Source organism: Pollicipes pollicipes, unplaced genomic scaffold, assembly GCF_011947565.3.
Source record: "Pollicipes pollicipes isolate AB1234 unplaced genomic scaffold, Ppol_2.1 Scaffold_6052;HRSCAF=7182_pilon_pilon_pilon, whole genome shotgun sequence".
Taxonomy (NCBI): Eukaryota; Metazoa; Arthropoda; class Thecostraca; order Pollicipedomorpha; family Pollicipedidae; genus Pollicipes; species Pollicipes pollicipes.
This window is the reverse complement of record NW_023596805.1, coordinates 20478118-20490836: the sequence shown is the minus strand read 5'-3', so window position 1 is coordinate 20490836 and position 12719 is coordinate 20478118. Positions and strand designations below refer to the sequence as shown.

General features: G+C 68.3%; 1 protein-coding gene across 1 annotated transcript in view; it reads left to right on the top strand.

Moving 5' to 3' along the window:
- The first annotated feature begins 4540 nt into the window (after window positions 1–4540).
- The window catches only part of LOC119104466 (CCR4-NOT transcription complex subunit 6-like), a 39670-nt gene continuing 31491 nt past the window's right edge, over window positions 4541–12719 (top strand). The window contains exon 1 of the mRNA XM_037228182.1: window positions 4541–5071. Within this exon, the coding sequence (XP_037084077.1) occupies window positions 4747–5071 (325 nt within the window). The 5' untranslated portion in view covers window positions 4541–4746. The remainder of the gene's footprint in view (window positions 5072–12719) is intronic.

The following is a 12719-nucleotide window of genomic DNA, read 5'->3' as shown; positions in this document are numbered from 1 at the left end:
GCACTTCCGCCCTTGTCGCCACGCTCAAAGCTTCATCTCGAATTCCTACATCAGGGATTGGGGGCGGCTTCGCAGCGTTGGAGACCTGCCGGGAGGCTTCCCAGCCATTGGAGACCTGCCGGGGGGCTTCCCAGCCGTTGGAGGGCTGCCGGGAGGCTTCCCAGCCGTTAGAGGCCTGCAGGGGGCTGCTACCCAGCCGTTGGAGGCCTGCGAGGGCTGCTTCCCAGCAGTACCCCGCCAGCTCGTGTCGCACTGGCCAGGTGGTGGTGCTGTCACAGCCCGTTGTCGGTGGGCGTGCACTGGCAGAGCGGTGGACAAGCGCCGGCATCGGCGGCCGACCGGCCGTCGCCGCCGCCGCGTCCCGTTGTCGCTGCGGCCGGGGACAGCCCGGCATGGCGGCCGGACGGGAGCCAACCCGCCGCACCGAGCGGGCGCGCTGTCGACGCCAGCCGGCTGGCGGGGCCGGCTGCCCTCTGCGCGCTCGACCTACCCTCTGACCGCCCGACCTGTCCTCTGACCGCCCGACCTGTCCTCTGACCGCCCGACCTGTCCTCTGTGCGCTCGACCTACCCTCTGACCGCCCGACCTGTCCTCTGACCGACCAGCCTATCCTCTGTGCGCTCGACTTACGCTCGGACCGCCCGACCTGTCCTCTGACCGCCCGGCCTGTCCTCTGACCGCCCGACCTGTCCTCTGACCGCCCGACCTGTCCTCTGACCGTCCGGCCTGTCTTCTGCGTGCTCGACTTACCCTCTGACCGCCCGACCTGTCCTCTGCGCGCTCGACCTACCCTCTGACCGCCCGACCTGTCCTATGCGCGCTCGACCTACTCTCTGACCGCCCGACCTGTCCTCTGACCGTCCGACCAGTCCTCTGCGCGCTCGACCTACCCTCTGACCACCCGACCTGTCCTCTGACCGCCCGACCTGTCCTCTGCGTGCTCGACGTACCCTCTGACCGCCGGACCTGCCCTCTGACCGCCCGCCCTGTCTTCGCCGACTGATCCGGCGCCGGCGCACGCGCTGGCCTAACCCCGGCCGTCACGACATCGCCGCCGCCGCCGCCGCCCGGTCCGTTACCGGCCGGTAAGGGCGAGAACGGCGCGAAGCGGGCCGGCAGATGGCCGCTGCGGCCGGCGCGGCCGGACCCGGCTGACCGAGTGGCCCGAAAACGGCGCTCCGCGGGCGAGGGCGGCGCACGCGCCGGGCCGCGCCGACCCATGGGTGGTGCCGGCGGGTAACAGCAGTGGACTGGCGCGCAGAGCGACGACGGTTAGGGGAAGGGGGAGGGGGACGGCGAGAGGGAAGGAAGAGAGGGCTGGGGCGCGCCGCGCGGCTGGGGATAAGGAACAGCGTGGGCCAGATTGGGGCCGGCAGCGGTGGGGAGGCCGGAAGCGGGGCAGACCTGGGGCGGACGAACGAACACGCCTGGCAAACAGGGCTGGGGCGGGCCAGGTGAGAACGGCGGCGTATGAGAGGAGAGGTTCGTGTCGGGTACACGTTCCACGTGCACGCGTTGGAAAGATCGACGGGGACGGCCTGAAGCCACGCACACGCCCGCCAACCGTCCTTGCTGTCGCTGGAATGCAACGGCCACATACACCGTCCTGCCGCAGGCTTTCAAAAATGATGCCAAGGGTGCCACGGTGTTTGGTTCGGGATTTTTCGATGGCATTTGATTCAACGATGGTGGCGTTTCTTTGATCGTCCCTGTAGTCCCGATACTGCTGGACAGCGCTGGCCTTTGGGCACTCGCCACTCCCAGCTATACAGAGATGGGACGGAGCAGGGGGGGGAGAGGGGGGGGGGGCGGCCGCCGCACGCCAAAGTGGGGGTGGCACGGAGCCGCCAGCCGGTCTTCTCTCCGTCGGCGGCCGCGCGCCAGCTCGGGGCCGGCCGGCCCAGACTGTGGGAGTGCGGCGTGGCTGGTCCACGGCTGTGCCTTCACGTCCGGCCGATGGTTGTGCCTTTACGTCCGGCCGACGACTGTGCCTTCATGTCCGGCCGACGGTTGTACCTTCACGTCCGGCCGATGGTTGTACCTTCACGCCCGGCCGACGGTTGTACCTTCACGTCCGGCCGATGGTTGTACCTTCACGTCCGGCCGACGGTTGTACCTTCACGTCCGGCCGACGGTTGTGCCTTCACGTCCGGCCGACGGTTGCAGCTTTACGTCCGGCCGACGGCGCTGGGGCCGCCGCGCTCCCCTGCCGTTCTCTGTGTGGTGTTGACTGACTTTCGGGCCTCCCGATCGAATGTCGGTCAGGCTTTGTTGACCGCCGGCGGCTCGGGCCAACTGTAGGTCGCGACCATCAGAGGCACATCCGTGCGACATGCGCAGGACGTGTCCGCGCAGCAGGCGCCGAGTCAGTCCACTCGACGGGTTGGTCCGGTTTAGTTTGAGAGTTCCCGTGCAACGCCGTTCATGTCCGACGAGGAGCGTGTTGTTGAATGGTGTGAACAGTGAACTGTACCTGCTTGAACTTACGTGGCGCCAGGCTTGTAGCCGGCCTTAAGAAAATAATTGTCTGTATCGGGGGAAGAAATGTGCGTTCTTGTTCGTGCCGCACAAGTGGGCTGACTTAGATCTGGACGGAATCAAAGCTACGCTCAGTTGTCGCGTCAGGTCGGCATGACGGGCAATGGTAGTGGTAAGCGTCGATTGAGACTTGGACCTCGGACGGTGGTCGAGAGCGAGCGGTCCGTTCTTGCTGACGAGATGCGCCGGGGAGCATCGCGGCCGGCCAATTAGCGCCTTCGGCTCCCAAGTCGGGCTCCGTGTTCAAATCCCGGCTGCGCCGCGGCCCTGGGGTCGCTGGCATGACTATCACGGTCGCAGGCGGTCGTGGGAAGGCGTGAGGTGGCGTGCGTTGCGCTCCCCGTCAGGATGGCATGGCCCAGTTGCACTGTCAGGTGGCGGTGCTATCGTCCCTGCTGCGGACACCGCTGTCCGCCGGCGTCCGTGCGGCCGGCCGCCGAGCCGGTGCCGGGGCCCGCTGCTGCGGCGGCCGGCGTCCTGACCCAGTGGCTGATGGCCGTCGACCGCGCTAAGCCGGGCTGCGTGCGCCGCGGCCGCCGGCGCCGCCTCCTCGGCCTCCGTGCAATCGCGGGCCTGTTTCTCCGGCCGGCTCGTCAGTCGCATACGATGGGCGAGCCATGATCGCTGCTGTCAGGCCTCCCTGTCGAAGTCTCCAGGTAGTGCGGAGCTGGGCGGCCCCGGCGTCCGCCTCCGCCGCTGCGGCCGGTTTCTCCCGGGGCGCGCGGCGGCCCCGTTTCGGCTGGGTTTGAGAGCCCCGGCCGCAGCGGGCGGCGCGGGCGACGGGCGAAGGGACCAGGACCAGCCGGACCGGACTGCTTTCCCAGTGGACCATCACGCAGGACGGACCAGGACTGAGGACGGCGGCCGCCGGCCGCCGGCATTAGCCCACATTGTAGCGAGGCTGGTCTCCCCAAATGAGAGGCAGGCGCCCGGGTGTTCGTTTCGAGTTGGCGACAGCCAGCCGACAATCCGTCTTCAACGCTGATATGATGGCGTGCGGGCTGCAAGAGCTATGTCGGAGCCATTGGTGACGGCCATTGGTGACATCGGTGACATCCGTGCAGGCGTAACTGGGGACGTGCCGCTAGTGTGCTGGAGGCGGGATTTGTACTGGCTGCGTGCGGGCGCGGTGTGCCCGGCATTGGCACGCATTTCCGTCGCGCATGGGTGCCGTGCTTGGCTCCTAGAAGGATGCCACAGCAGGGTCGGTTCCGGTTTGCTCCCGCTGGTTGACGTCCATGTCGACTAACGCAGGTGATCGAAGCTCGGTGTCGGTATTTTTCGCCGTTGGAATTGCTTACTGGGTCAGCGGAAGCACCGACTTGGGGATGACTCTTAGTAGGCCGACCCGGGCAGCGTTTTCTGCGTGTCGCTGCAGCGCGTTCTCAGTGCTGGTCAGCCGCACACCGGCGCACGCGGACGGTACGGATGTCAACAAATATCGCCTGCGTTAGCTTCGAGCGCAGCGTTGCCTGTGTGGGACGCCAGCTGCCGTCGGCCGGCCCGGCGGGCGTGTGTGGCCGGGTGTGACGCCGCCGCGGCGAGCGTGGCCTACTGGGCACCGGCGCTGACGCGGCGCCGCGTTTGAGGACCGCTGGCGCCGGCGGCTGTGGAGCAGCGGCGCGCCGCGCCGCGCCGCGCCACGCCGCCAGTGGTGCGCCCGCAGCCGGCCGGCGCTGATCGCCGACGCGCGCCCGTCCGCCCCCTCACCGCTCTCTATGGGCGCGCCCGGCTGAGGGGCGTCCGATGAACCACGGCTACGGGGGCCGGCCGGCCGGCCGCCCCGCCGCCGCCTACGGCGGCTACGGCCACCATGGCCAGCCGCGGCGGCCGTTCCCAGAGCCGGTGGGCCGCAGCGGCGCCTACGGCGCGGCGCGCGGGCCGCGGCGACCCCGGCCGCCGGCCGACCTGAGCTGGGGCCACCACGAGCCCGTCCACGGCGTCGTGCCCGCGCGCTTCGAGCCGGCGCCGGCGCCGCGCTGCCGCCGCCACAGCTGCGCCGGCGCGCGGCCGGCCGGCTCCTGGGGCTCGCACAGCAGCTCGTCGTCGGGCTACGGCGCCGCCACCGACGAGGTGACCAGCAGCGAGAGCGAGCTGCCGGCTGACGGCAGCAGCGGCGGCGAGCCGGCCGAGCTCAGCCAGGTCATACCGCGCATCATCAAGCCCCGCAAGCGGCGCAAGAAGGAGAAGAAGCCCAAGATCCCGCGCATGGCGGCGGCCGAGGAGCGCGGCGCGACCGAACGGCGGCCGTCCAGCCTGGGCGGCGACACGCAGTCATCCAGCGAGAGCACGCTCTCGGCCTACGGCAGCGAGTGGTACCTGTCGCGCGAGCACCTGGACCTGCTCTGCTCGGAGCTGACGACGCTGAGGCTGCGCCGGCAGCTGACGCCGCCCGGCGACCTGGCCATGACACCGCCGTCCAGCCCGGCCGGCTGCCTGCGCCGCTCCCGCAGCGACCCCAGCCAGCGTGGCCAGCTGGACCAGCGCCAGTGCACCAGCTGCCCGTCCTCGCTCGAGTTCCGCGAGTGTCCAGGTGAGGCGGAGTCCTGTCTGCGGAGACCGGTCGGCGCTGGCTGTCGCGATCCCCTGGATCCCCGTCGGCGGAGACCTGTCGGCGCCGGCTGATCCCCGTCCGCAGAGACCGGTCGGCGCTGGCTGTCGCGGTCTCCTGGATCCCCGTCAGTGGAGACTGGTCGGTGCTGGCTGTGGCGGTCTCCTGGATCGCTGATTGCCAAGGACCGTTGTCGAACTGGCCGATGGTGCTCGCCGGGGGAGCCGGGTGGTCTGTTTCCCATTGCTCCAGCTTGGCCAGCCTTCTCTGGGCCCTGTCCGGCTCCCCGCAGTTCCGGCGTGACACACACTGCGGGGCGATCGCGGTGGGAGGATGGGAAATGTCAGCAAAGAGGGAAGAGCAGAGTCTTGGTCGCTTCCCGCGTGCTGGGACAGCGATTTGAGTATGAAAACTATGTACACCCCACCAGCCGACGTGGCCGGCTGATGGTTTGTTGCCATTCGATGCCAGAGTACGGTCGTATTTGCGCGTTCCGGACCAACGTGCAAATTTCTCCAGGTCCTCTGGCACCGAGTCAACCACCGCCTGCCTCAGGGAATTACGGAATTGTCCAGATCTGGAGGGGTCATCCGGCCTGATCAAGTCTCTCGTTCTCTCGCTCTCTCGCTCCGTCTTTCGTTTTGGCTGCCTCCAGTGCGGCGCCCCCTGCTGGCTTACGCTCCGGCTGTTACTGACCTTGAGCGACTGAATAACCTTACCGCGACCAGGAAATGCGCTACGCCACTGTTTGTTTGCCCGAAGTCGTGTGTGGGTTCTCAGCAGCCTGCGCGGCCCTTCCATCCGGCGTGGGTGCGGGTGAATGTGCGACCACGTCAGGCGGCTCTGCGCCACGTGTGTAGCGCTTCACACGGTGAACGCCAGGCCCGGAGATTGGGCCATGTCGTCGTTCGCGGTCTGCTCGTCGAATGAGGTTTTCGAATCAGGCTCATCACGCTGGGCGCGAGGCGTCGCGCCGAGCGAAGATCCGGCTGTGTTTATCGCGGTCATACGCAGTTGATGCGTCGGTGGGACCATCAACGAACGCGAAGGCATCCCGTGCCCATCCATGTACATATCCGTACGCATGCGCGTACCCATACCCATACCCATACCCATACCCATACCCATACTCATACGCATGCCCATACGCACTCTTAAGGGTAGTTTCCTTTTTAGCTGGGGGGCCCCAGCTCTCGACTCAGAAGAAAGCGAGCCAAATTCCGTGGAGAAACCGTTTGTTGGCGCATTTTGGCGCATGTTGCGCCATTTTTTGCTTCTCGGCCCTTAAGAGAGCTCTTGCGAAACTACGCGCCTGTCCGCACCCATACGCATGTGCCCCCCCCCCCCCCCCTCACGCTCACTTTGGTCTCTCAGGCCCGCAGTTTTCATAGATGGCCCCTGAAAGAAAGTCAAGAATAAGAAAGTTCAGAAGAGCCCAGCACGGTAACGGCCGGAGGGAGCCGCCGAGCCCAGCATAGTAACGGCTAGAGAGGGCCGCCGAGCCCAGCACGGTAACGGCTGGAGAGAGCCGCCGAGCCCCAGCACGGTAACGGCCAGAGGGAGCCGCCGAGCCCAACACGGTAACGGCTAGAGAGAGCCGCCGAGCCCAGCACGGTAACGGCCAGAGGGAGCCGCCGAGCCCAGCACAGTAACGGCCGGAGGGAGCCGCCGAGCCCAGCACAGTAACGGCCGGAGAGAGCCGCCGAGCCCAGCACAGTAACAGCCGGAGAGAGCCGCCGAGCCCAGCACAGTAACGGCCGGCTTTCGCTGTGCCGGTGACTCAGCTGGCATGCCCCGCCCAGTTTTGGGCGGCTGTTACCACTTGACCCGTGACCTGTGTTGTATAACCTGTAAGGTGACGTGTGATCAAGTGGGTGTCGGCTCGAAAGTCCTTGTGATCGGCATCATCTTGACCAACCATTCACATGCAATCACAGACACTCGGGAGTGTGTAAGGCATGGTGTGGAATGGCATAGGTGGGCTCGGCTCGGCTCGGCTTGGGTCGGCTCGGGTCGACTCGGGTGGGCTCGGGTTGGCTCGGGTCGGGTCGGCTCGGCCCAGCTCAGGTCGACGGGTCGAGTCGGCTCGGCTCGGCTCGGCTCGGCTCGGCTCGGCTCGGCTCGGCTCGGCTCGGCTCGGCTCGGCTCGGGCCTGTCCGGTGTGTGCGCACGCCATTCAGGTGCCGTGATGGCAGCTGGAGCCCGCCGAGTCAGCCGTGTGGCCGCTGCCGCCGCCTTGTTTTCGAGGCCCGCTGCCGGCCGGGTCGGGTCCGTTAGGACCCTGTTTGTTTGTATTCTCGGGGGCTGGGGAGGGGGGGGGGGGAAACAGGTCGAGAGCGTGGGGCAGGTCTGCGAGACGAGGACTCCGACGGAGAGCGGTGGGGGCTCGACTGATGGACTAAAGAGTCGACCGGTCGGCAAATATTGTCTGTGCGGTCTTGCCGGCGACAGTGAGCAGCATGTCGCTGTCGCCTTTGTCTGGTGGCGTCAGTGGCAGACCAGACGAGCACGTTGGCCAGATCTGTGCCGTGCGTTGACCGGCTGCTGAGATGCTTTCTGAGACCGCGAGACCGAGACGGCGAGAGGTTCAGTTCCGGTCGCAGGAGGGACGGGTCGGCCGCCGGCCGCTCTCCTCCTGTGACGGCCGGCGGGGTCGCCGGCGTGACCGGACCGGCGTCTGACCGACAGGGGCGAGCCGGGCCGCGGCTGCGGTCAGAGCCGGCTGCGGCGGGGTCGCCGGCGTGACCGGGCCGGCGTCTGACCGACAGGGGCGAGCCGGGCCGCGGCTGCGGTCAGAGCCGGCTGCGGCGGCGGCCCGGCGTGACCGGGCCGGCGTCTGACCGACAGGGGCGAGCCGGGCCGCGGCTGCGGTCAGAGCCGGCTGCGGCGGCGGCCCGGCGTGACCGGGCCGGCGTCTGACCGACAGGGGCGAGCCGGGCCGCGGCTGCGGTCAGAGCCGGCTGCGGCGGCGGCCCGGCGTGACCGGGCCGGCGTCTGACCGACAGGGGCGAGCCGGGCCGCGGCTGCGGTCAGAGCCGGCTGCGGCGGCGGCCCGGCGTGACCGGCCGGCGTCTGACCGACAGGGGCGAGCCGGGCCGCGGCTGCGGTCAGAGCCGGCTGCGGCGGCGGCCCGGTGTGACCGGGCCCGGCCGTCTGACCGACAGGGGCGAGCCGGGCCGCGGCTGCGGTCAGAGCCGGCTGCGGCGGGCGGCCCGGCGTGGACCGGGCCTGCGTCCTGACCGACAGGGGTCGAGCCGGGCCGCGGCTGGCGGGCCAGAGCCGGCTGCGGCGGCGGCCCGGCGTGACCGGCCGGCGTCTGACCGACAGGGGCGAGCCGGGCCGCGGCTGCGGTCAGAGCCGGCTGCGGCGGCGGCCCGGCGTGACCGGGCCGGCGTCTGACCGACAGGGGCGAGCCGGGCCGCGGCTGCGGTCAGGAGCCGGCTGTGGCGGCGGCCCGGTGTGACCGGCGGCGCCGCGCCAACCCCGGCCGGCCCGCCGGCGCCGCTAAACCGTAATGCAGACTCGGCCGCGGAACGGGGCCAGGCCGGCGGGTGCGCGCCGTCGCGCCGCACCGTTAGCCGGCCGCCGCTGGTCGGGCTGGGCAAGAGCTGTCACTGTGGCGGCGGCAGGCCGGCTGCCCGCCCCAGGCCCAGGCTGGTGCCCTGCGGGGCGCGGCCGGTGCAGCCGCTGGCTGTGGGACGCTCCGGGCCGGTCCGGGCCGGTGGGCGGCAGCCCGGACCGCCAGCTGGCGGCGGAAACGCGCCGGTATGCCGTAAGCCGGAGATTACCCGTCGTGACAGCTGCACTGCATGGCCTTTCAAGGCATCGAAATGCACAATAGCCCAGTCTATAAGTGGGAGGTATTGCCGCCGACTGTCGCGCGCACAGAGTAAACCCGAGTGGTTTGTAGCAGGTAGGTGTACTCCTTTCAGGGGATTCGTGGTGTGCAGAATGCATCTGTAAGAAAGTTAGCCCGCCCCAAGGACAGCAACCATTTTGTTGCGGGGCGTTTGCTCGTTAGTAGCGTCACGCTGCGCGGAGACGGTCTGCGCGGCCTTGGCTCCTGCTGACACGCGGCCGGCGGCGAGAACGCGGACGGCACGGCGTCGGAGCGCCGGTGGTCGGGGCGCCGGCCGCGCCGCCGTGGCTGGCGGCCGCGTCCTGCCGGCGCCCGGCGGCGCGGCGCCGCCTCCGATGGTGACGCGCCGCCGTCCTGCGCCGCCGTCCTGCGCCGCTGCCCTGCGCCGTCGTCCTGCGCCGCCGTCCTGCGCCGTCGTCCTGCGCCGTCGTCCTGCGCCGTCGTCCTGCGCCGCCGTCCTGCGCCGCTGTCCTGCGCCGCCGTCCTGCGCCGCTGCCCTGCGCCGCCGTCCTGCGCCGCCGTCCTGCGCCGTCGTCCTGCGCCGCCGTCGTGCGCCGCTGTCCTGCGCCGTCGTCCTGTCGTGCCGCGGATCGCCGCTGGAGCGCCGCCTGGGAGCTGTGGCCCGTCGGTCTCTGGGCCGCCGCCTCGTCCCGTCCCGTCCCGAAGTGTCGGCGAGGGCTCCTGCCGTTGCATTTGTGCGGCAGGTGATCAGAAAGAGGCCGGTAACGGTCGGTGCTCACCACTGCAGGCCGTGACACCGTGTCACGCTTGCTGATGGTCATGATTGCCCTTCATTCGGGCGTTTCGCATTTAAATCTCAAACTCCGACCAGAAAGCTTTCTATAGTTTTGTCAGAATTCGAGGAAAGTAGAAGGTAAGGAATTATTTTCTCCGTAAACTACACCGGTTTTAAAATGCAGGGCGCATTGCTCACTTACAATCAAAGGTCTGATGGTGTTGGTCTGACGACGCTGAAGACAACAAAACTACCGCCAAACCCAGCTATATCCGAGGGAGCGCACTCATCCGAGCAGTGCCGGCGTCCAGCTGAGCGCGACCCGGCGTCCAGCTGAGCGCGACTCAGCGTCCAGCTGAGCGCGACTCGGTGCCAGCCAACTGCCGTCCGCGACGCTTGGACCCGGCGACCTCGATGCGTCGCCTCACAGATCTGGGTCTGGCCGCGCGCGGCGTCGGTGGCCGCGTGCGCCCCGCCGGCCGACAGGCGTCGGCGGCGAGCTTCCGCGCCGCCGGTGCGCTGTCGCAGCGCTCGGCCCGCGGCCGGCGCCGGACCGGCGGCGGGGGCGCTGCCGGCCGTGTGGTGACCCCGCCTTGAACCTCGCCGACTTTCACGGCGCCGGCGGCCGGCGCGCGTCTCCCTCTCCCGTGCCGGAGGAGCGGCGCGGGGCGTCCCGGGCGATTTACGCCGCTGTGGCGCAAATGCCTTGACGAGAGGTGGCGTCAGGGCCTTGGCCACTGACCGCTGAGTGCTGTGACCCAGCTGAGCTGTCCGGCTTGGTCGGTGACCCGGCTGAGCTGGCCGGCTTGGTCGGTGACCCGGCTGAGCTGTCCGGCTTGGTCGGTGACCCGGCTGAGCTGTCCGGCCATAGTGGTGCCGCCGACCCAACCACTCTGCGGCTGGGGGCGTGGTGCGATCGGCGTGCGTAGGCAGGTAGGCGAGAGGTAGAAGAGCGGTGTGATTCAGGGGCTAGAGCAGCCGACTTGCCGAGGATACTCCGAACGGCACTGGGGAGTATATATAGATGGACAGCATGTGCTCTCGGGGCCGTGCCGCCGCGTCCACTTTGTTTATAGAGCTTGTCGTCGCGTTCGGGGCTGTATTTCTGTGAGGGTAATATTCGTGACTATTGTCGGGTGTATTCTGCCTCATGGCCAGCATCAGTGTTGCTCTGCCTGGGTTCATGTTATGTCGGCCTGTCCCGCCGCCGCGCTGTACGGTCGGCGCCGGCAGGAGCAGGGCATCCGGCCGACGCCGGTGCCGGCTCGCGCGTCGCCCCTGAGTGCCCGGAGTGCTCGGAGAGCCAGGAGTGACTGCCTGCTGGGCAGGCGTGTGTGTCGGCCGGCGTGAGCCTCGGCTGGGCAGCAGGCGAGTGGTGCCCCGGTGGGCCACACCACCAGGCGAGCGGTGTCCCGGTGGGCCACACCACCAGGCGAGCGGTGCCCCGGTGGGCCACACCACCAGGCGAGCGGTGCCCCGGTGGGCCACACCACCAGGCGAGCGGTGTCCCGGTGGGCCACACCACCAGGCGAGCGGTGTCCCGGTGGGCCACACCACCAGGCGAGTGGTGTCCCGGTGGGGCGCACCACCAGGCGAGCGGTGCCCCGGTGGGCCGCACCATCAGGCGAGTGGTTCCCGATGCCTGGCGTCCGCTCGGTGCAGGCGTCCCAGGGCTGGTGCCGTGTCCGGTGACAGGAGCTCGGTTGACTGTCCGCCTCAGCCTTGAGCCGGACTGCCACTCAACATTCCAGCCGTTGGCCTCAGCAAGGACACGTCTGTTAGCGGCTAGCGTCGTCACGGCACCCAGTCCTGTCAAGAGCCTGTTCCCGTGCATTGCCTTATCCAATGCATATTCAGCCCGTGCCCCCTGCACCGTAGCCAGACTGGCCGGGTTGAGGCGACAACAGGAGCCGAGCGGGAGCGGCCGTCGGCCGGCCGGCCGCTCCGCCCTGCCCGGTCCGGTCCGGTCTGGCTCGCCGTGTGAGGCGGTCGGACCCCAGTGACCCAGAGACCCGGCCGGTGCCGAGCCGGCCCGCTGGGACCGGTGGCCGGCGGCGCGGGTGTTAGCTGGCCTCTTTCACTTCCGGTCACCCTTCACAATATCTTACAACGCTCCCTGGCCAGTCACGTTTCTGTGTTAGTGGTGATTACTGTTACTGTGTTGCTGATGGTGTTAGTGGTGATTGAATTTCTGAAGAGATAAAGGAAGTCGGGAATGACGACTGGCATTTCATTCGCACCGACGGCCGAGTTCGTTCAAATGTTAAATGTAGTATTCGGGTAGTAGAAGACTGCATGTTCCTCCTGTCAATGGAGGCGAGCGTTGTTTTGACCTTGAGGGTACCACCTGGTCACCGCATGCAAAAAGGCCGTGTCTGACTGTCTCACGGTCCGTCCCGCTGATCGTACGAGCTTGCTTGTGGGTGGGTTTCGTTTTACGCGCGGGACACCAGGTTCCAGTGTTCGAATGCACCTTTTTGTTAACATTCCCTCTATGTGTGTGTGCTGGTGTTGAGAGCGTGGCCGCGGCGGGCGCCTGAAGTTGCACCCGCGGCCGGGCCGGCTGTGAGCGCCGGCTGACGTTCCAGCGGGGCCCGAATGCGGTGACGCTGTGTGAACTCCCCCGCCTGAGGCGCGTGCGAAACATGGGGCTCGGGGGGAGCGGCCCGAGTCCGAGCCCGAGCCCGAGCCCAACTCCGGCGACCGTGACGCAGCAGTCAGCGGCCTCGGGATCTGGGCAACACGGGCGGCGGCTGAGGGTGCGGGCGGGGCAGGACGATTCAGTTTCGGATTCAGTTTTCGATTCAGATTCAGGACGGGCATTTCGGTGTCAGAAAAATCGGTGCCGTGACATGCGACCAAGGTCTCCTCAAAATTGAAGACGACTTAGTGGGGGACGTTTGTGGTTTTGAGTATCTTCGTGGCAGTCGTGTCGTCAGAGGCAGAAAAAGGCAGTGCAAACGTGGCTTGTCATGCATGCACGTGGCAGTTTGTGTGCAGTCCGGCACCTCGCCGCAAAAGGCGTCATGCCGTGA